We start from the raw sequence: 23,829 nt of genomic DNA on the forward strand, positions 1-23,829 counted from the left end.
CTTTAATAGCAAAAGCAAATGCTAGCTAATGGCCTGTTCTCAGGAACTCGTTAAGTCATCTCTAAGCAACCACAGGATAATACACTAGTTATTTCTGCTGGTATGTTTCCTAAAAGTGAGGCGTGTTGCTTTGAGCCCACGATATTAATGGATAGTCTTTACTGCATCTATTACCTGTTGTAACTAGACCCTGTCTATATCTGTTTTGTTATCAGTGCCATTATTACTGTAAGTTGGTAATTCTAATTAATTTGCTTCAGTCTTTTATCATCTTCAGCTAAAATTCAAAAGAAATGATGTTTTCTGCTTTTTTTTTATGTTTTTTTAAATTATTATTTCTCTGTGCTTTATATAATAACCCTTTGGAGGCTTGAAACAGCAACCTTTCCTGGAGTTCAAATTCACAGTGGTCCATTGTGAAATATCAAATGAGTACTGAATAATAGTTATTGATTTTTATTATTATTTTTAGAAATGGGAGCATTTAACTTCATGCTTTGAAAAGTGGAATAAAATTCTAAATAATTTGCATGTAATTTTTTTCAAACCGTTAAGTACAAAGTGATTGAACATGGATCCTGCCAGTTACGGTAGTCCCCCTTTTTAGAGTTTAAAAAGCTTAATATATATGCTTTCTTGCACATTCTAAATCTCAAAGTACTTTAGACATAACAAATGGATTTACAAACTATATATAGGTTCACTTACTTTATCACTGAAGTGCAGCTACCTCAAAGATTGAACACAGCAGCTGTTTAACAACCTAGAGAAACATCACGTGTCAGTCGAGAGCAAGAGCTGAAGAACAACGTATGAAACGAAGCTGCAAAAGGGGCTTGAGGCATTTGAGCAAATTGTACTCTAGTAAAGTTAATTTGTCTGGGACACTGAGGATAAACCACCAGAACTTAACAAAAGGTACCCACAGGACCTGTGCATCACCTTCATCTCATCTGAAAGATAGCACTTAATTCACTTTTAGAGGTGGGTCCAGCATGAGGAAGACTCACCAGAATCACTTTGTGTAGATCTCTCTTGCAGAAATCAACTGCAATTGTAATTTAGGAGTGGACAATCGTAGAATGAGGCAAGAAGAGCTAGTAGAGAAAAATTAACTTCTAATAATAGCTCCTATGGAGCTGGTTGTTACACGGGAGGATGTTTCATGAAGCACGAAGAAATTAATTCACCACCATTTTGGATTTCTTGATATTTTGATGGTATGGTTAATGACAGTCCCTCTAGAGCATGAGAGTGGGGAGAGTTACAGAAGCTATGAAGTAGCGTTTGTTAAAGCTGTGTTCTAGGAGCTAAATTGTAATGATAACAGTTTTTACCCTGTGTAAGGGTTTCTTTGGCCTTCCTTTTTTCCTTATGGAAAAGTTTTGAGAAGCTTATGCTGAGACAGTTATGATGCTGCATGAAACTTTCAGCATAATTTGACCTGAAGAATAGGTTGTCTTGTCTAATCACCTGGTTCTGCACAAAACTGAAGTATTCATATTCTGTCTCATAAATCTTAAACTCCTCTTGAGATTTGGCACAACTCTGTGAAAACTACTTTGAAGGGTTTTGGTAACCCTGTGATGAGATATGTAGGGAAAATGCTTTTCTGCTCCATAGGTTATCTCATGTAAAACATGAAAGTCTGTTGTTGTGAGCTGAATGAATTGACAGAAGTAGTTTAACTTATTGCTTGAAGAGGCATATCTGTGTTTGGTTACTCTTTTTTCATGATCTAGGTGATCTCTTGAATGTCATGCTTCCAAATACCCAGATAGCAGAAATGGAAAGAATACCTTTCACTACTTCCATATGCATAAGAAAATGTTGCCATTTTCTCAGGCTTTTTTTATTTTATTGTTCATTAATGCTGTCTAGGTTTTTGCATGGGTGATCTTGCTAAGAGAGCTCAGAGGTTCCAGCTAATGCATAGTCCAGATGAGTACTCATGATAAGGTTGGTAAGGCTGCTCTTCCCCTTGCTGAAAACCACTCAAAAATCCTCACCTAACAAAAGAGTCTATTGGAATGGATAGTAAATAATGTGAGGTTTGGCTGCTTTCCTGCTGCCACACAAGGTTGTTGTTCTAATTTATGTCTTCCAGTCAGCTTTCAGCTCCATTCCTCATCCCAAATGTAGAAATACATAGATGCTTTGAACAATGAGCTAGCTATTATAAAAATTAATTTGCTGCTTGAGACAGCTTCTCTGGTTAGCTGTACCATGTATAAACTTACTAATTGTTGGCTGCACAAGTTTAAATCCACAACTCCCTCAACTTACTGGAAAAATATAAAAATTGAACTTGCAGTTTTCCCTTGTACTTGTGTAAACCTGAACAAGAGAATTGACAGTTCTTTACTGAATATATTCAGTGCCTCACCTTACAAAGAGTTATTGATGACCTAATGTAGATAATATAGTCTTGAAGCCTTGTGAAGAAATGATGTATTCAAGATGACATCCTTTCAGGAGACAGTTTCCATTGCAGAATCATACAGTGGAATGGAGGTAAAATTGAGTGGGATATATAAATTTGGTGAATAAAAGATGAAAGGTTGTAATGAAAAGACAATGAAAAAAAGTGTCTGCTGTGAAAGCTGTAAGACTGTGGGTAATACTAAACTTTTCCAGCTGGCTGTTCTTGGCTGCACTGTACTTGACATCTGTGCACTCATCAAGCACCAAGCCAAGAGTCTTGGTTTTATCAGGAAGATGAAAATTCCTAAAGAGTTTCCTTGTGGAGAACAGAAGGCAAACTGTGGTATTTCTGAAGAATTCTCTTGTTAGCCTTTGACTGAAGTGTACCCTTACTGCCTTGATGTCTGTTGTAGACCTGATCTCTACATGAGCAGGCTTGTGTTTGTGTGTCAGGGTTGCCATACCTGTGGAAATCAGCTGCCTTGCTGTGCAGAACTGGTGTGAGCTTTTAACTATATGAGATTTAGGAAAATCATAATTTTGTAAGGATAAAGTTACAAGAGTATAAAACAATAACAGTGATTATTGACTTTGTGTTTTGCAGCAAGTGCATTTCATTAGGTGCTCTTGTGGTTCTGTCTAGCCTACAAAGACGGATAATTAGGCAATCCAACTTTTCCTAGGCCAGAAGTTTTTCCTTTTACTTTTTCTAAATACGTTTTTCAATGTACTTTTTTTAAGTATCGTTACTAAATCCTCTGAGAGCAACTGCTTGGGGCAGTCTTTTCTATCTCTGCTCAGATCACGGGAATGTCCTCTTCCTTGTTCATCTTTTTATTCCCTGTAATTTAGGTGTTGGGGTTCTGCATGATACTGTAAAGGATAAGGTAATTTTTTTCCAGCCTTACTTATTTAAGATTACATGATTGACATTTTTATTGCATGCATGTATGAGGTTGATTTTTTTGGTTTTGCTGTCTTTTAAATCTCAGAAATAGACTTTACTAGCTTAACAATTTAAATGTCTTGATTATTCATAATTTATGTTCCCTGTAAGATTCATTGTGTTTTGCTTCCTACAAGCTTTTTATACGTGAGACACTTTTTTTTTTTTTAGCGGGAAAAGTTTGGTGATGCATTTGAGAGTGGAATGCATAGAGAGTGGATGCATTTGAGAGTGGGTCCCTGCTAGAGCATTAGCACACTAAAAGTGTTGTGAAGGAGGAGCTCCAAGGAGAGTATCATGCCTGTTAATGCTTTTATTTTGTTGAATCAGTTCTGAATTATTCTGAACTACATATCATGACAAGCAGTCTGCTTAGCTGCCTATTTTTGGGTTACTGAAACCTAGGTTCTTCCTCTACTTTTATTCTTTCATGAGGCAGATTTGGCTGGCGTCTAAAATTGCGTATTCGAAGGATGGCAGAGAACATCACTGTGCAGTTTCAACATGGGTCTGTTTGGTATCTGATGAAAAATAATGTGGTTGCTCAGAAAGAGAATGAAATTCAATTAGCAGAGATTGTGAGCACAGATAAATAATTCAGAGGATGAGGAGTGAGTCTTTGCAACTAATTTTTTAAGTTGCTAGAAAAAATTAGCAAACATCTGTTGTGATTGGGCTGCTTTGGTATGTAGATAAATGGTGGTGGTATTTATTGTAATGCCAGTGTTGGCAATATATGACAAAGTCTGAGGTTTCTCCTTTTGTCTTGAATTTTAGTAGACATCAGCTCCTTCTATTAGCAGTATTATATCTGATAAAGGTCACCTCTTTGAATGGCATTGAGTGTTTTTGAGAGCAATACAACAATTTTATCTGACCTGCCCAGTTTCAGCAAATGTTTTTACAAGCATTGCACCGTGACCATGGACCATCTTACTGAAGTTCAACTCAAATGTTGCTAGTTCTAACTGAAAAGTTTCTGAAATGTCTGTCCTGTTAGAGAAATTCTGTGTTCTCCTCTTTCCTGTTGCTATGGGTTGTCTTGATATGGCACTGCTGCAGCTGCAGACTGAAAGGTTCGGGGAAAAAGAGGAGGAAGTCACGTGGGAAAGCTGCTCAACTTTCTACACTCAGAGGCCGTCCTCTTTTCTTTCTCAGTTTTTCTGCTAGATGGATTCTCACCTTTGAAACATACAGGAATGCATAGCTTGAATGTTTGTGTAGCTTTATACTGCAATACCTCTGTGTTCTGTCTGATCTCTAGAAATGAGGGGAAACTTTCTGATAAGACTTCTTAACTCTTAGGATCGTTTCTTTATGGTAAGAAGGTTTGTCTTGTATCATTGTCTTTCTCATTAAGGCATCTCAAGTTCAGAATGTTAAATCTGTTCAGATGTTATATTTGTTGATTACACATTTTAACTTCACCTGGGGACAGAGAGTCCAATATTTGAAGCATTTGATCCACTTTCTCATTAGATACGTTGAACTTCTCAGGAAAATTTTAGGTATTAGCATCAGAAAGGTGATACATCTTTCTAATGTAAAGCTACTAGTTACAAATTGTTGTCTGAGATGAAGAGTAGTAGTCTAATGAGAAAATTCTTTTTTAAAGGAGTTCATTAAAACCACAGAAAAACCCATTGCTTTGACCAGCAGATCACTGTCAGGAAGGTTTTCCACAGGCTGTTCCATGTCTTTGGTCGCAACCAGCTGCTTTTTTTTGTCCTAGAGACAAAATATTCCTTGTATTTGGAGGTACTAATGCTATTAATAACTATACCACATTTCTCTTCCAGGTTGTGGGTCAGAATTTACTCAGAAATGTTGCAAAGTTAATGAATGATTTTTCTGGGAGGCTTGCTCTCACGTATACACTGCTTCTAAGCTTCCTACAGACCTTTGTCTGGAAGACCTGTTATTGTAAGATCTCTTGCTGTGCCAGTTTGGAACCTCAAAAATTACTTTATGTCTTCCTTTCTATTTGGTAAAATAACATTTTGTTTTTAAAGAAATACCTGAGCTGCTTTGGCATTTTGGTGCCAGGGCAAAGAAGCAACATGCAGTTTGTCTGTCTGTATTATTTCTAGGAGTGTGTTTTAAAGTTTGAAAGGTTAAATTTAATATTTCTTCACTTGTTGAATGTGAACATTCAAAACACCTAATACAACCAGATAGCTCTGCCCAGATAGATGTGTACATCCAAGGCAAAAAAACTCAAACTTAATTCTAGCCCATGAGGGAAGTGTTAATCTTCAGAACACTTTTGAGCTACACTTTTTTTCCTGGAACATAAACACACAGTATTGACTGACAGAAATCAAACCCTAAACTTTTTAATCTTTGCCTGTTCTTAGGGGAGCTTACTCTGTTTCCTTGGGGATAATCTTAGGGTTGGTGTCTTTCACTTCATGTTTGGATTTGCCAGTTGAAGGATACAGGGCAGAATTTCTGGGTTTTTCTCAAAGCAGTCTAAAAAATTTACTTATAAGTCATTGAGATGTGGTTTTGTATACTACCAATCTTAACATTTCAGTGCCACCCACAGAAAAGGTGCTGTCCTTTACTTTGTCATCGGTGTAACATTTCTTGAGTATTTGGTAGAGAGCCATTCTATTGAAGTATGAAGGAGGTGCTTTAGAGACATGAGATCAAAACTTGCATTGATAAAGCTGGTATACACTCCTACAGACAGATAAGGGCTATGCTACAAAGAGATAGGTGCAGCTGGGGACTGTTTATCTGAACAAAACAGAGGAAGAAAAATCTTACTTAACAGAGGCATCATCTGTGTACATCCTGGCTCCAAAGTAAGTTAAGCAAGTCAAATAAACTGTATTAAAAGCCTTTCCATCTAAAGCAGTAATCTTGCATAGTCTGAGAAGTTTGGGGAGTTGCTTGTTTGTATTGGTGACATCGTGGAGATGGGGACTTCAGTCAATCTGTAAGAGTTCTGATCTTGTAATAGTAAAATGTTCCAGGGTGCATGAAGAGTAGCTGAAGCATTTTCATATCTCAGCCTAGTTTCCTTACTGTCTTAAGAAAAATCAAGGTCAACAAGAGGGAACATTGATTCCAATCCTTCACAATTTACTGAAATGCCAGATTCGCTTTAGGCAAAATAGTGTCCTCTGCAGCACATGTATTCCTTGCTTCATATTATTTAACTACATGAGCTGAAATAGTAGTTTGTTAAAAAATAAGAAATTAGGAGTTGAAGGTGCTAGCTTTTCAAACTTTTTACTTTCTTGCTAATTCCTAAAATTGAGAAAATGAGTGCTGAAGTCTTGAGAGAGAGGAATACAGTAATTCAAAGCAGTTTGTTTAGTTCCCTCTCTGTAAATTATATTTTTTTTCATATGCATGCTTCTACATCTAAAACATATTTAGATAAGCTTATTTGCTTGTGTCTAGCCTATTTATAGTATTGTTTATTTAATAATAAACCATTTTTAAATGACGTACTTGTGCTTGTTGAATGATAATCAAGATTCTGTTAAAAAAAGGCTTTTGCAAATATTAGTAAATTATTTTGCAGAAAAGAAATGCAGCATTACCCATTTTGTAATAAAATCCCAATTTAAATAAATATAAGCCAAGTTGCTTGCATAGATTGCACTTTTTTAGGGTATTCTTCTGGATAGCTGACAAATGCCAAATAGTTGTGTAAAGTGTATCAATCAGTGAGAAAGGACTTTATTTCTAAAAAAAAAGTAAATAAAAATAAATGTTGCAAGTACAGGGCTAGATTAACCTCATTTATGTAAACAGAAATAACTTACTTCCAAATTGTAACTTACTACCTCTACTATAGTCCAAATTGTGAGAAAAGGACTTGTTCTACCAGTTTTTTCCATTGTTACCCAGAGCATCCTGCATCTGAACATCAGAAGTGGCACCCTTTATTTTTGCAAGCAGACATAAGACTCAAAATGTACCTCAGATAAGATAATGAGGAGTAACCTTTGGCTCATCCCTGGCACTACACAACCATTCTTGAACGTGTCAGCAGATTGCATGAAGTGGTAAAAAAGCAACTTTATACCTGATCTACAGAGGCCCATGGGAGACCTCTAGTAGTGGCCTCTGCCTCTCTTTGCCTCAGAGTAGGACTGTGTCTGATACATGTTTGATTTGTGATTCTGGTCTGGGAGCTACCTTATGCAGGTTCTTTCCCTACAGGCAGAATTTACTCCTAGTAAGGTGGTTTCATATAGTGTTCTTGATTGGGCCCCACTTGATTTATTTGTTTTCCAGCTGTGAGAAATGTGGGTCCTGAGAAAGAGGTTATGACTTTTATTCCTCATCAGTAAGGACAGAGGTTTTGTATGCAGATTTCAGCTCAGCAGAGTACTAATTGTGTGATTTTTTTTTTCCAATTGTAGTAACACATCTTTTTGTAAGGTAAATTTCCTGGATATTTACAGTTTATTTCTTGTTTGTTAGAAAGAACATTATGACTTTAGAATTTTTTAAGGAAATACATGAAATTACTTGAAAGGTAAGAGTTCTGTTCAGTGATGAGAGTTCCTATGCATGTGCTTATTTTCCCTGTTTTGAGTAAGCAGATGACCTATAGTTAACTGCAATTGAGTGCTCTTCATTCAATTAGTAGATCCATCAGTTCTCTAGAATGAGACAGAGCTCTGGAGCTGTATGAGCTTGTTCTGTAGCACTTAAGATAGTTGGGGAATGCTTGGCCGTGGTACTTCATCATCAGAGCAGAATGACAACTTTGCTTTACAGAGGTGGTTTTCAATTTTAAGGTTGTTTCACCAGGCCTTTTTTGTTAACTACTTTTTATTCCAAATTGTCAAGGGTCATGTAATCCCAGAAATCTATAGATGAGTAGCTAACTTTGAAAGTGCTTGGGGTTTTTTTCTTGAAATTGTAGACATGGATTATTTTTTTTTTACTATATTTGTCTTGTACCCCAAGGAGAGGATATATTGTAGGAGAATATCTTTACGCTGCTTATTTCAAGCAGCAATTTATTTGAAGTGTGCAAATATTCTTGATCGGAGGCTCTTAAAATACGGTCGATTTTGGGACCAAGCTGGTGCTTCTCCAGAGCAATGTTCCATGTATCTGGTCAGATACAGTTTTGTAGTTTTGATTGTATGTGCTGCTGGGTCAGTCCAGTTCCAGAGTGATGTCTGCCTTTCACCACCTGTCCAGTAAAGCTCATTTGTTTGGTTTGGTGTGATAAAACTTCAAATCTTAACTTTTCTGCTCTAGATGATAGTTTTGAGAATTTTTGTACAATACCCATCCTAAAGCATCCATCCATAAAATATCCATCAGTAGGATGGATATTCAGACTGGTTAGTCTGCAGATTCCTCAGAGGGAGGAATTCCTTTCCTCCAGATCCAGGAGGCAGATTACAGATGAAGTTAATTTTTCAAAATTTATTTTGTTCGTCTGATTTAGAATGCAAAGAATTATTTGGATAAACCCAGCTGTTGTACCTTTTTCTCCTATTGCACTGTTGATCACAGCAACAAATATCCTCTGACCAGAAACCCAAGATAACAGGTGTAAGTCAGTACTTGGCAGTTGTGTATGCTTTATAGGTTCAGAGCCTTTAAAATAACATGAGGGCTGTGTTCCAGCTCGAGGCTGGTAAGGTGTTGAGTGTGCTCATTATGAGGGGATGCTTGTGGGTTCCAAGTCTGTTGGGGAATAGCTTGGGACTGAAGTATGGTCAGATCCACGTTGCCAGTCTAAACAGTCCCCGTACATCATCTGAGCCATGTCCCATCACTGTCTTAGTTGGTTGTTATGGCCCTAAACCACCATCAGCAAACATTAAAAATTCAGTAATATGCTCAGTAGCAGTTCAGCACTTGAGCTAAGTCAGCCCTGTTTTGTTTAGCAGGGAAGAACTGACTAGAGGGACCACTTTGATGACATTTCCTAGTATGGGATTTAACCACCTCATGTGAATCTCTTTATCCATTTAATAAACTTTCTATATGAAAACAAGCTATTTACGAATTTCATTATTTATTTTGAGTGTTGTTTCTGGACTTTCCTTAGAATCCAGAAGAAAATTTTTATAAAATATTGATATTTTTATTTTTAAACTTCTAACTTGTATTTATTAGCCATTGTATTTTATTAAAATATCTGTGTTCATATATATCTGCAGACATACATACATACATGAGGTGCATAGATATGTATGCATATACACATGTGCACACATATATATAACATCTGTAGAGCTAATTTCTGTACAATTATCATAGAATGGCTTGAGTTGGAAGGGACCTTAAAGATTATCCAGTTTCAACCCCTCTGCCTTAGGCAGGGACACCTTTCACTAAACCAGGTTGCTCAGAGCTCCATCCAACAATTAGTCATTGCTGTTAGTCATTGTTATAATATTCTTATAAAAAAAAGATGCCTCAGAGCAGATAATGTCTGGTCTTATTACAGACTCAGTCACAAATTTTATCTGCTTGTCTTGTGTATTAATTGTATTAAATATTAGTAATACCAAAAATTAGTCACAGAAATACTGATGCTGAAAATTTCCAAGTGAAGCAGACTTTGCAAAGACAAGTGTATGCTGAAGGTACACAAGGCAAGTGATTCCCACACATCGGAAAAAAGAGTGATTCTTAGTTAAGACTTGTGTTCTCACTGCCTGAGAACACTGGTCTGATTGCACGGCTCAGATGAGTTTAAGCACTGGGTGCAAGGCAGAGCTCGAACCCAAAACTAAAAGCAGGAGAACATCCTGCCTTCCCTTGCTTACAGTAGCTATTTTGGCTTGTTCACATCAGATACCGTGCAGTTAGCTCTTCACGTTGTGCCAGCTGTTGACCACACAGGGAAGCAGCTAGATTTGGGGGGTTAGTTTTCTGTCAGATTAGAAAAGAGGTGAGTAGTTTTGGCTGATTAGTGAGTTGAATTTGGTTTACCATATGCTCGTATGAGTTGTAAACACGAGACCAGGAATAGGGGAGAGGGTTGTGTATGTATCATTAAGATGAGAAAGTGTTTGTTAAGCACAGATGTCACGTAGTGTTTTAGTTTAAAAAGCAACATATCTCCAAGGAAGAAAAACAGGGTTATTTCATGTCTTTGCTTACAGTGTGAGCTTTAGGTAGAGGTGATCCACCACCATTAGTGGTCCAACAGCTGCAGTCTTCCATTCCTCCAGAGTTCTGTCTGGCACTTACTGTTCATCTCCTGTCTCTGCCTTGAGGCGTCATCTTATGAATCCTCAAAAGCAGAGTAGTGTCAGCCTGGGACATTCCAGTTTTGGATAGTTCATTCAGATTCTTTGTTATGATCAGAAGTATTTTGCTTAATAAATTTCCTTCCGTTTCCTTTTTGCCATGTTCATGCCTCCTGAATCTTGTTAAAAGACAGCTTCTTTTTCTCCAGGGTGTCTTAATGAAAATGTTTAGTAATAGTATTGTGGGGATCCACCCTGGAGGTATTCTGTCAACCCCTTCATTCAGTCCAGTGTCCCTCATCAGCAGGTGTTGTCATCTCTTCTTCACCCACTTCCTCACTCACTTTTCGTTCTTCTGCTGGCTTTGGAGTCCAGAGTTGGTTTTTGTAATTAGATCCACTGTAATGTTCTCATTAATTGCTAAACAGAAGGTAATACAGCAAGAACTCTTTTCATTTCAGTTACTTAATGGGAAAAAAAAAATCTCATCATGTACAAGAATATCCAGTCTTGTGCTGGGCTGTTTTTTTTTTCATTGACCCCTGCATGTATATGTAAGAACCTCTTCTTTTCTCATACAGTCCATGTTAACATAAGTTCTAGGGAAAGTGTCATCACATCCATATCCTGCTACATCTGTTTCAGTTTCCTTTTACCTTTTTAATGGACTGCATGAGTCAAAATCATAAAACCCACTATTGATTGAACGGATGGACAGTTTGGATGGTTAGGAAGGAAACCACACACACACAGCCTCTCTCCCTTTAGTTTATATCCAGTGCTGCTGTCAGGAAAGAATGTGACCAAACATCTCATGTTTTTAATGGAATTGAATGTAAGTTTTCAAAAACTGTTTGTATGCTAAAGCATAAAGGCTGCAATTTAGATATACTTTTATTTCACCTCTTTTGGTTTATCTGAAGTAGTTATTTCAGGTGTGCAGTTTATTTCAGCCTATTTGACACAGACCAGCACTGGGTTTTAACTAGGCTTTGTGATGCACAAGCAGAACAGACTTCAGTGTACATCAGCATTGCCATGAGGTGAGAGGTACACACATTATGAGTATTTAGTGTAACATGAATCCACACTTTGTGAGCTCTTATCATTCAGCAGTGTCTGCCTTCAGAATCTGATGGTGAATAGAAGTTGTGTGGGATGGCAACTGCCCTGGTTTTATAAAGGAATATGTGAGGTGTGTAAAACACGACACACTACTAGTTTCTTGCCTTGAAATCATTGTAGCATGGATAGAATTTGGATATATAAACATCCACAAAGTTGAGCTGTGCCCTTTTTTTGAAAATAAAAATTGCTGCACATAAGAGACATAATGGAAGATGTGTACAGTCTATACAGTCTTCCAGCATTAGATTGAGACCAGTGGCACTTCCCCGAAAAATAAATTACCCGAAATTTGCAGCACATTCATATTCAATTTCATCACAGCAGATGCTCATTAGTATGTTGTTATTAATTGGTATTCACTTTAGGTTTTGTTTAAAATGAAGATAATAATTAGGTTTTAATTACTGCATCTTTCTAAGGGGGGAGGGGAGGAAATGCCTCTCAAAGCACTGAAGTATTTCCTGTATGCTTTGCTCTGTTACATCTAAGCCTTGAAAGAGTCCCTGAGATGCATTTGCTGCCAAGAGACTTCTGTTTCCTTTTATTTCTTTCCTGTTTTTTAAAGTATTAAGAACTAGTTCTAAAGGATTTGGTTGATGGACATACTGAATCATATCACAGTTGTAAGAGCCACTGTTCTTTCTAATCAAAATTATCAAAAAGGCTTTTCACTAAAGTAACTCTCTCAAGCAGCTGATTAATGAAGTGGTGCCACTGTTTTGTATTATAATTAAGTGAAGTAATACAAATAACTTCTGTAGCCTGTGGAAATTATCTCTTTTACAAAGCACTCTATTAGAGTTAGCAAACTAAAAGGGGGATTTTTGGGTGGGTTTTATTTAATTTCTTATTGCCTTCATCATCCTTAAAACCAGAGGTGACACAACAGAAAACAAAAAATACACCACAGAGAGGGCTTGAAGAAATGAGAGAGAGTCGGGTGCAGAAGAAAGCAAAAGGGCAGAAGAAATGAGAATGGAGAAAAGATTTAAAGGCTTATCAGAGTGGTGGGACTGTAGAGAAATATAAAAAATTTGGGAGATGCCAGAGTAAAGACTTCAACATACTGTAGAGGAACATGAGTAATCTAAAGAGTGTTGAAAAAGCATTGACTACCACATATTTGGTTAATATAGGAATTCCCAGTGAAGTGAAATTTTATGCCAATAGATAATGATAGGACAAGGGGGAATGATTTTAAACTAAAAGAGGGTATATTTAGATTAGGGGTTCAGAGGAAATTTTTTACTGAGAAGGTGGTGAGGCACCCGGAGCGGGTTGCCCAGAGATGCTGTGGATGCCCCATCCCTGAAAGTATTCAAGGCCAGGTTGGATGGGGCTTTGAGCAACCTGGTCTAGTGGAAGGTGTCACTGTCTGTGGCAGAGGGGTTGAAATGAGATGATCTTTAAGCTAAGGGCGTTTAGTTTTCTGGCCTGTTTAAATGTACACTTTCAAGGTATGGAGGTTTTAAATGCTGCTTAAAAAGTGTTTGGTAGAATAGCACTGCATTTAGGTAAGTAAAACATCAGAATTAAAATCATTAGTTTAGTCTTCTTTTACCTTGCTGTTGTGAATTTCCATCAACTTTTCCTTCTGTTTATTTTTCCCTCTTTCCTTGACCAATTCCTTACATTACCTGGTAAGGTAAGAACCTGATTTCCTTTCTTACCTGATTTGTCTAGGTTGCCATGCTGCCCTTAGCTACTGAAAGGATTTTAGAGGCTGATGTGTTAACCACTCAGGGGCCCTGTTTACAGGATGGAGGACAGTGAGGAATCTCAACTGAAGTTCATTGGGATGTAATCTAAAACAACCAGCACTGAGGAGAAGCCTTCTAATTTCAACATCTAAATGCAGTTGCCACCAACCTTTCTTATATAACGGAAGAGCTGATGAGAGATTTTGCGTTGCAAGTTCTTAAATCTTTCCAGGTCCCCTTACTTTCGGAGAGTTGAGCTTTGCCATTTCTAAAAAAGAGGAGGGAAGGTGGACACTGGCCGTTTTTTTCACTCTCTCTGTGCCAATTCTCATGTCATGCCAGAAGAGTTACAGAAGGGTCTGCTTCCTCTGGAAGAATCCCTTACTCACTGACTACAGTTATGGACTGAGAGAGCTAGGACCATTTCTCCCTTGAAATTTTGCTGAGATGTGCTGAACCAGAGAGAAGTAGAGTGAGGCCACAGGAGGACCTTGCTCCAGAGCTGAGTTTTTCAGTATTTGTGAGGCAGGAGAAGAGATGGTGCTACCCTTCAGTCCAGTGTCTTGTTCAAACATCAGCAGCTGCAGGGACAAGACAAATGCCAAGCTAGTCCTTGTACTCAAGCAGGATAGATTTAACCATGTGTGGAGGCATGGCTGTCCTTCAGGAACTCCTGTGAAGTCTCTCTTCCTATTGTATGCTCTGGTGGCCCTTTCCTAGTAGCTAGGCGAGATAATTTTCTTTTCATGACTGTTAGTTTTGTACCCTAGTTTTGTGCTTAGTCATGGGAGAATTTGCTTTTCTGATGTTCATAATTCGCCAGTTTTGTTAAGAAGACACCATTGGTTTCTTGTTACTTAATCTATATAATATTAAATTCTTCCTTAGAAGGCAGTTGGAAATCTGCCTCAGTTGGAGTTGGCCTCATGATGGAGGCAGTTCTACTACCATATTAAACCTAGATTTAAATTAATATTTTGTTGGCTAAGCACAATGGTTTTTTTTTAATTCTGTTATTTTTATATTAGAAACTTAATTTTTCTGTCAAAGGAGTGAATAACTATGTGAATACATACTATATATCTTTTGCTCCTTCACCTGTTTATTGCAGTTTTAAATGCAATATAGCAAAATGTTTGGTTGCATAAAAAGAACAAAATATTATTTCTGTGAGTGGAAGCTCTCAGAGAAACAGACTTAACTGCAGACATTCGTTCTTAATGAAATAAAGAAATTAAACATCATGGAGTAAATAAGGACTTCAAAGTAGAGTTTTATTGTCATGTGCTCACCATTAAATCTTTCACGGGAAGAAAGAATACATAAATGAAGATACAAATTTAGTTCTTCATTAGTTTAGTAATGTTAGGGGGTGTCAGGTTTTCTTTACACAAAAAAATGACCATTAAAGCTAAAATATTATTTGTGTTTTAGGTTTTAGAGGTTGGGCTTTTTTTCCCATTTTTAAACCTACAGGTTACCAGAAATTGAGGAAATATAAGAAGTGGTGATATAAGCAGTTCCTAAAGTCCTTTTAAATTTAAGGTGCCTCATCCTTGTATTCATAAGTGTGCCGTGATATTTAAACTTAATTGCATGAAAATCTTAAAAGCATTTTGGCTTCTGCCAATTATTAATTATAAGATGCAGGAAGGTAAAGGGAAGGAGATACTAGCACATTATCAGTAAAAAAAGTGTGTGTGTATATATATATCTATGTGTGCATGTATACATTTTTACATACTGATTTTTGTACTTTCTTTATCCATTTAAGCAGTGACTTTCAATTAGCCTGCCTACTAATATCAGGTCACTAAACTCCATAGCTGATGCTTTATTCTTTCGTGTGAGTTGTCATTCGTTTGCTTCAGTTGGCTGGCAAAGGTTGTTGTATATCCATTACCAGCAACACAGCACTTTGCATTTCTGAATTGACAAGCAGCTATATTGACCTAGCGCTTATTATGGGTCAACAGCTGCGTTAACCGACGGAAGGACTGAGGGGCAATTAAAATGAATTGGCAAAAATATATCTTCCTAATTTACTCCAATTTGTTATTTATGCTAACATTGTATGGCTTCTATGGTGACACTAAACAGAATGGACCCAATAATGGCAATTAACATAAAAATATAATGGCTAATCAAATTGACAGCAACTGTTTCTCATCATCTCGACACACAATACATTATCAAAACAAACTATTATGAAGGAGGTAATTTCAGTGTTCTATTCAACCTGCTTCATGTGTGCAGTCAGGGAGATGTGTACCAGCAATTACAGCTGAATCTAAAAAACTAAACAAATAACTTAATCGCTGTCGTCCTCCTTTTTTCTTCTTCAGGAAGCAGTAATCAGGATTTACTAAAAATAACTGGTGTATAATAGTATAATGATGATGCATATCGTAGAATAGCTAATAAGGAATAAAATATGCTTCTGTGTGTCTTTTTTTAAAATAAGTTCACATGAAATGGAAAAAAACTATACTGTTAAAATATATAAAAAATAACTAAGCAGTAGTAACAGTTGTCAAATGTCTCAACATGAGTTGCTTAATAGTCATAGATACTTTATTACATGTCAATAGAAGTGTAAAATTAGCTGAATGTAGTAACAAAACTTGGCTTGATTGGGTATAATACTGAAAAACTAAGTTAAAGCAGAATTCCAATAAGTAGAAATAGTTTACTGGTTGCTTTTCCACTGCATTTTCAGGATCATTCCTTGTGGTATACTGAGTCATAATTTTACATTGGTCTAACCATGTTCTTTGTTGATTTTGTAGTTCATCAAGAAAACCTTTGAGAGTTTGTATGTATCTACCTCTGTACTGAATGTATTAAAATGGACAGTACTGCCAAATTTCATGCTGTTACAATTACCTCATTTTTAATAAGGCTTTTTGTAGCAAACAACTCTTCAAGCCATTTTTGGCCAATATTTAAACTCCAGTGTCTTAAGCAGCAGGGACTGGAATGTGGATTTTATTGAACAAGAGTGCAAGAAGAACTTGAAAGGGTTTAATTGAAGTGTGGTCAAGATGTATCTCGTGTCTATTCGAGCAATTTCTATTGCACAGAATGGCGACAGTGATACGAACTCACACAGGAGTGTTCTTTTGAACTGGAGGAATAGCACAGTGGCCTGACATAACTGGCACTGAGAGCATTTCATTGAATATCATATTCCATTTGTATACATCTGCAGATTTTCAAACTAAATATGTGATTACTGACATGCAGTAGCTCTACAGATGTGTAGAGCAAGGTGATGACGTGGGTGTATCGGTATATGTGCACATCTTCTTATTTGAATGACATGTTCCCAATTTATGTAACCACAGCTTGGTGGGAGGGTGGGAAGGGTATACAGCCAAACACCTGTATTCACAAAAAGATATACATTCTTTTTTTTTTTTTTTTTTTATTCATTACATTGTACAATACGCTAAAGCACTGAAGTTATTCCTTTGTCCCATCGTTCTTATGACTTTTATTTTCTTGCCAAGGCATCATTGTGGTACATGCAGCTATAATAATGGATAAATGCAATTTTAAGTTTCTGTAAGAATTCATAAGTTTAGTTGACTTATATAAATGCTTGGTGTAAATTGTGTGGAAAAGTGTCGAGATGTAGTAATGACGCTTTGTAGCATAATAATAATTCCAAAAGTTGACATGAATGGAACATATAAATTGTGGAAGACGAAAAAAAAAAGGCATAAATAATCTTTTGATAGTGGATTTAGAAATGGGTGCAGGAGACACTCTTTTGAGTTGGGTTTTTAATTGCTGTCTTCTTACATTACAGTATTCTGATAAGGCCCTGTACACTCAGCTCTGCTTCTACCGATACATTTTTGATGTGGACTATGCAATTGATAAGGTGATTACTGAAGAAGAGAAAGGTATGTTTAAATTTTACATTAGTTAACTATAGTTTAATAGCAACTTGCATGCTAGATGCTCAACCTACTCTGCTCTTCAAATCTGAACTACAAGGCTGTAATCTAAAACCGAAAATAGAAGAAATTATGAATTTAGGAATCCCCTGTAAGAAGAATGTGTTTGGTTGGAGTTAACCAATTTAAGAATATACTATGTGCCCCCTTTCTTCTTTGGAAGTGACTGCACTTCGAAAAAAGTGCCTTTCTTGCATGTTACACCGTTAGAGAAAACTCTTTGCTTGAAGTTTGAAAGACATGTTAACTTCAGTAAATAGATTAATTAAAACATATGTGTAAAAAATTAAAATTTACGTTCAACTATTAATATTGAAGAAGTACTTTTTATCAGAGAGAAAATGATGGCACAAGAAAAGCAGTAGACAGTGCTAATTGTCTGCAAAGTGCTCTTAAATATACAAGTTAAGCTGATCTTAGGAAGATTTTCTTTTTCTTTTCCCATTTACCATAACATTTTTGAACTATAGTATTTCTAAACTGTAATCGATCAGTGGATTTTGTGCACCTATGTGGTTTTCAAGCTGACAGAAGAATATTTCTGAAGGTGGGCTAATGCTTGGAATCCTGAATAAAGACGTGTTTGGATCCCACCGTTGAAGCGTGTTGTCCACAGGAAGCATTTACACTGCATTCTCTGTAGTTCTGGAGGTGGCTGTGAGGAAAAGGTGCTGTTGTAGGAAAGCTGCTCTGCTCTGACAGTCATCCCCACCCCTGCCCTGCATCACCAGTTAAGCTGCTGGGTGGTGGAAAGACATTAAACAAAACTCGGTCTTTCTGAATGTTATTTTGATAAGCCTTATGTGAAAATCAAAATAGTGTAACCTCCTAGCTAAAAACTGCTCACATAAACAAAGAGGCTGCTTTTGTCCTGTTCAATTTAGGTTTCTTCTTATAGAGTTTCTCATTCCTTTCCTAATACCTCTAAGTCAGTGAACTCAGTCTGAAGCTTGCACTTCAGAATGGCTTTGTATACCCAAAGAAGGTCATCTCAGTGGCCATCTCAGTCTAATAAAACTTTGTAGATGTACTGAAGGAATGTTGCATAGTGGCTGATACTTCTACCTAAAACCAAAGTTGTATTTTGTGTGTAGATCTCTTGCCTAATACGGGGTCAAAAGAGTAAAAGAGGCTTCATGGGTGATCACATCCAGTCCCCTCTTACAGCAGACCACTGCATTTTTAAGGACTGGAAAAAACTGCAGGTTTCTGGCACTGCATTTTGAAACCTGCGTTGGATTCTTCCCCTTCTGCTGCTATTTCCAAATGTGTTTCAGACTCTCGATCTGCGATGACTGAAAATTCATTGTAATTTTTGTGTTCTAACTTGTTTGTGGCTGATTTATGTCCATCCACTAGATGTTTATTTATTTCCCTTTCCTGACGTCCTCTACTGTGCTTTTGGAAACAGTGGTAATATTTCTATTTTGTTTTAAACTAAGGCAGAGATGTTCTTGGCTTTCTTTAGGAAGAAATGGTCTCTGCTGTATGATTCTTCCTCTTTGCACCTTTGTGTGCAGTCTTCTCTAGGAATTAATGTTTTAAGTATGAGAAACTAGAAATTACATGGTATTTTAGATGGTATCTATCCAGTGTCTTGTACACTGGGACTGTACATTTACTGGAATTACATCTGCTTTCTTGAGCCACCTATGTGGCTGTTCACAGCTGTTCATGTGATTAACTTGCAGTGTAATAATGATAGAAATCTTGATGTTTGAGAGGGTTTTTTTCCTCCTGTCATTTTGGAATCATGAGTTCATTCATATCTCAGGTTCCTGGCATTTGTTTTACTTAATTTTCCTGGTTCCATTAATTTTGGGCTGCTTAATCTCATTGTAGTATTACACTTCAAGGTTAATGAATTCTCTGTGAAAAATAGTACGGTGGCTTCTGAATTCACATATTTAACCACCTTCTGTTTTAATGGGAAAATGTTTCTTGGACCCTCACTGCTAAGTTCAATAAAATTAGTTTCCAGAGTAATTCTCAAGGAATTGTAAGAACTCTGCTAGGACTTTCTTCTTTTGGACAGTTAACCTTTCAGCATGGTATATTTTTCTCTTTTTCGTAGCTGTTTGAAAATTATTGTATTACCTTCTTCAGCTAGCCAGTGATTTCAGTCTTGGTGCTGCAGCAGGTGTTAAGGCCAGATAAGTTATATCTCTTAGTTTTCCTTTGGAAATTGATCATCTTCAAAGAGATTAGGTGGGTGGGTATGGTAAACCTGTGTATAACTCTGTCCCAGTTTTCAGATATCATTTGGGAGGAAGACATCTTTCTAAATACATGCAGAATTTGATAATAATTGCCTGTGGCTATAAGGGGGCATTTTTTGTTTTATAGATACCAGTGTTCTGTTTTCTAGTAATGTATGTTACTGATTTGATAAACTTAATGTTAAACTGTGTAGGATTGAAATAATTTTCATGTACCATTTTTGTTGTAGGTCTGAAATGGAAATCTAGTGAACTCCCCTTTATAACATGAAGCTAGGGTTTATTTGGAAGACAAAGTATTTTGTTTTCATGCCATCATTCACAAGCCATTTTTTCTTTGATCTGTGATCAGCATCCTTGCCTTTATCAAAAATGGTGGCAAAATTTTAATGTATTTTTTGCATCTTAGGTATTTCCAGTCTCCTTTTTACTTTCTATGTGACTAAGCTACTGATTTACTTAGTTTTGATTTTGGTTTTGAGATGTTTTTTGCTTTGTTTTGGGTCACTGTTTCTCAAAGCCCAAATTGCATGGACTTTTGATGTTTCTACTCTTAGTGCCATTTTTCCTGAATTTTTGAAGACCAGTTCTCCTTCTTTTTTGTAGGTTCTGTTTATTCCTAATAGCAGCTTTAGTTGTTATTTGTCTTGGAGTGTTCTTCTATGAAAACAAAAATGTTTGGTTGCTTGGGAATGAAGATGTAAATGTGTTTTCCACCATAATTTGAAAGAATTCACGTCTTCTCTCATTGTGAACCCTGAGATTTCACTCCTACTTCACTTGCTTTTTCTGTACTTGCCTCTTAAAAATACATAACCTTAATTACAGTACAGGTTTTGTTTGTTCAGCTATTTATGTTGAAGGTCCATACTATTGATTGAAATGGAATCTAAAATAATAATTGTGAAATCAGTGGGAGTTCAAAAAGGTATCCAAGCTGCTTCCTTTCCCTGCTAGAGGATCAATACTACAGCCTACTTTTTAAAGATGGGCTAAATTTAAATATCCTCTGGTGATGCAGGTTCTACAACTTGTCGAGTTTTTCAACCAATTTCTTATGGTGCTTCACTGTGCTTACTATAGAGAGCTGCTCTTGATATGAAGGTGAATTTTTCTTGAGGTGAATTTTGCTTTCCAAAGCTTATTCTGTACACAATGGATGGTAGATTATTCTCTTAAGAGACTTTTACATATTTAAAACCTGTATGCTATATTCTAAGTTTCTTTCAGCTACTAATCTGAATTTTTGGGGGGAACAGCCACAAAAGTTTTCCACTTCTCTGCATGTTTGGGGTTTTTTCTGCTTTTTCTTTTACGAACCTTCAATAGGTCGGGTCTACTAGAGAGGAGTACAACAGGGGGATTAATTAACGTGTTTTGCAACATTTCATCTGTTTATTTATACTGGTGTGGTGTTTATGGTGCTTGCAACTACGTCGTTCATTCATATTTCATTTGGGATGCCAAAACCCCAAATTTAAGATACCAGTAGTACCAGAAGGGCTATTTGTTCTGAATTATTTTTTTAATCAGAGAAGGGGAAAATTGCTGTATTGTTGACTAGCAACATACTCAACATGTTTTCGACACTTTCTGACACTTAGTTTTACAAAGCTGGGTTGTGGGTTTAGTCAGACATTGCTACTTAGGTGAACAGGCAGAGCAGTAAGAAGCAGGAGGAATAGCAAAGTAGGAGCATGCTCTGTTCATATGTATGAAAAAGGATAGGTGAACTATCAGTGATTTTGAACACGTGATACATAAATAATACAGGAGTATGCTCACTCTGCATGCCTTAACTTCAGCAATGGAAACCTGTGTGTTTTTATGGCTGTGTCATCAGGAGACCAAAATAATACCATTATTCCATTCAAATATTCGTTTTGTTTAAATATTCAAAGGTATTACTGTTTTCATTTTGCTTCTACAATGAAATGAAAACCTTTAAAAGCAAAGAGAAATGGAGCCCCCATGAAGTCAGTACAACTATTCTGCCTCTCACAGATGTCTCTGGTTCAGTTTCCCCACCTGGCATCAAATAGAAGATAAAGATGCTGCAGTCTCCTTGCTCACAATGACTGCAGCATTATTCCAAAAGCATCAGTATCACTGAGGTTGTTTATGGTGCTGTGATCTTTTTGGAGAAGTAGGATCCTGGTCATAGGATTTTTTCTGTTCTGTACTGTAGAATGAGGCTGGAAGTTACCACCTTTCCACTGTCCCATTTCTCAGAGAGGGAAAGTCACAAATATTTGCAAGACATTTAAGTATTTCAGGGGCAGACACTGCAAAGATTCTTTCCCAGAATATTTTCAACTATTGAGCCCATGGTTGTTCGATTTCAAGAAGTCATGGCATATCCTGTTAAGGATATGGGTAAGCAGAAAAAAGTGAGGATGGGAGGAAGATAACTTTGGGAAAAGCAGTGAAATATTCCTGTGTATTAGGAAGACCTACATCTTTGAAGTATATGCCACTTTGTGGAAACAGAATGTAATTGTTTTGATCACATACTTAGAGGCTGCAGTTTTGTAAAGCCAAATGCATATTCAGATGATGTTTTCACACTTTTATTACAGCTTTGTGTGTGTGCCTCGCTCCACCTTTTCATGCAGACATCAAAAATCCCTAGTTTACTTTATGGATGAATAAACTGAAAAATTATGTTGGGAAAAAAGAAACTCTTCTAGGCTGTTGACATAAAAAAAATCAGCTCTGACTATTTGTGTGAATCCTATCATTTCAGTGTTGAGTGTTTTTCCCCAGTATGTTCATAACTTCATGTGTCAAGTAGCAGGTTGAAGTGACATTTTTTTTATTTTTTTTAATGGAAGACTTTTTTGTAAGTCGAACAAATTGCCACATTTTTATCAATATATACAGACAAAAGACTACAGCAAAGTACTTGTTGCAATAAATAAGAAAGGGGACATAGTTATCTACATGTGCCTTTCACAGGGGAAGATAAGGAGAAATCATGCAAATGACCTAGGTGCATATGCGTGTGTGGATTTATTTTTAAGATGGTAACAGCTGAAACCTGGCATGCCTCTTTTCAGAGAGTACAGTTCGATGAACAAAGCATTTCTTATTGCGTCATGTCTCCAGGCTCTATTGCTAAGACTTCAGTTCGCTATAGTGATCTTTACAGCCAAGCAAACAAATGCTCCTCTGCACATTTGCTGTCAAGTACTTTGTCTTCCAATCATGTTGTTTTGAAGAGACTGTAAAATAATAATTTTCAAGAATTTAATCTTTGAGTCTTTCTTCAAAAGCACTTTTTCATTTTTCCTTAATGTGTTGTTTTGAAGAGGAAGACTTCTGAACATTTTTTTTAAATGAGTCAACATGTCTTGAGTATTTTTACACCTCCCTAACTTTTTTTGAAAGGAAAAACTACTGAAAATTATTTGCGATAGGGTTTTTGACCGTTTTGAAGTAGTGATATGGACAGTTAGCTGTTCTTTAAGTCTTAAGTTATCCTCCCGTAATGATCATGCCTTTTTTTATTGCCACTTGGACATTTTTAAGATCTTCAGTGTAACTTTTCCCCCCTTCTATTTCTGTTTGTGTGGTCTTTTTATTGAATGTACAAAATCTAAGTAAACCCCAATACACTGTACATTTCTATAACCTTTTCTCTGAGCACAAAACTTCATGGCCCGGGGCACCTCTCTTGGAATCATAGAATCATAGAATCAGCCAGGTTGGAAAGGACCTCTGAGGTCATCAAGTCCAACCCTTGATCCAGCACTGCCGTGGTTACCAGACCATGGCACTAAGTGCCACATCCAGTCTCATCTTAAAAACCTCCAGGGACAGAAATTCCAACACTTCCCTGGGCAGCCCATTCCAATGCCTGATTACCCTCTCTGTAAAGAATTTCTTCCTAATGTCCAACCTAAACCTCCCCTGGCAGAGCTTAAGACCATGCCCTCTTGTCTTACCGATAGCTGCCTGGGAGAAAAGACCAATGCCCACCTGGCTCCAACCTCCTTTCAGGGAGTTGTAGAGAGTGATGAGGGCTCCTGTGAACCTCCTCTTCTCCAGAATTTCTCTGAATTGAAATTATGATTTTTTTTTTCTTACTTTCTCTGCTTGTGAATGAAATAAATAGAAATAATGATTTATAATGTGTCTACAGTGTGGGAAATCAGTGGCATGAGAGGAGTGCATTTACTGTGGCTCTTACTGCTAATAAAATGGTTTTGATTAATTAAGACTTCTCCCTTGCACATTGTATTAATGTTGCAAATG

At 36.9% G+C, this 23,829-nt stretch overlaps 1 protein-coding gene across 3 annotated transcripts in view; it reads left to right on the forward strand.

Moving 5' to 3' along the window:
• Nucleotides 1-23,829, forward strand: part of POLA1 (DNA polymerase alpha 1, catalytic subunit) — a 194,021-nt gene that overhangs the window by 131,585 nt on the left and 38,607 nt on the right. For 2 of the 3 annotated variants that reach the window (XM_064646798.1, XM_064646799.1), the window contains exon 35: nt 17,203-17,299. The exons of the other annotated variant lie outside the window; for it this stretch is intronic. In XM_064646798.1, the coding sequence (XP_064502868.1) occupies nt 17,203-17,299 (97 nt within the window). The remainder of the gene's footprint in view (nt 1-17,202; nt 17,300-23,829) is intronic. 3 annotated transcript variants of the gene reach the window in all.

The sequence above is a fragment of the Pseudopipra pipra genome, chromosome 2, assembly GCF_036250125.1.
Source record: "Pseudopipra pipra isolate bDixPip1 chromosome 2, bDixPip1.hap1, whole genome shotgun sequence".
In the NCBI taxonomy this organism is placed as follows: Eukaryota; Metazoa; Chordata; class Aves; order Passeriformes; family Pipridae; genus Pseudopipra; species Pseudopipra pipra.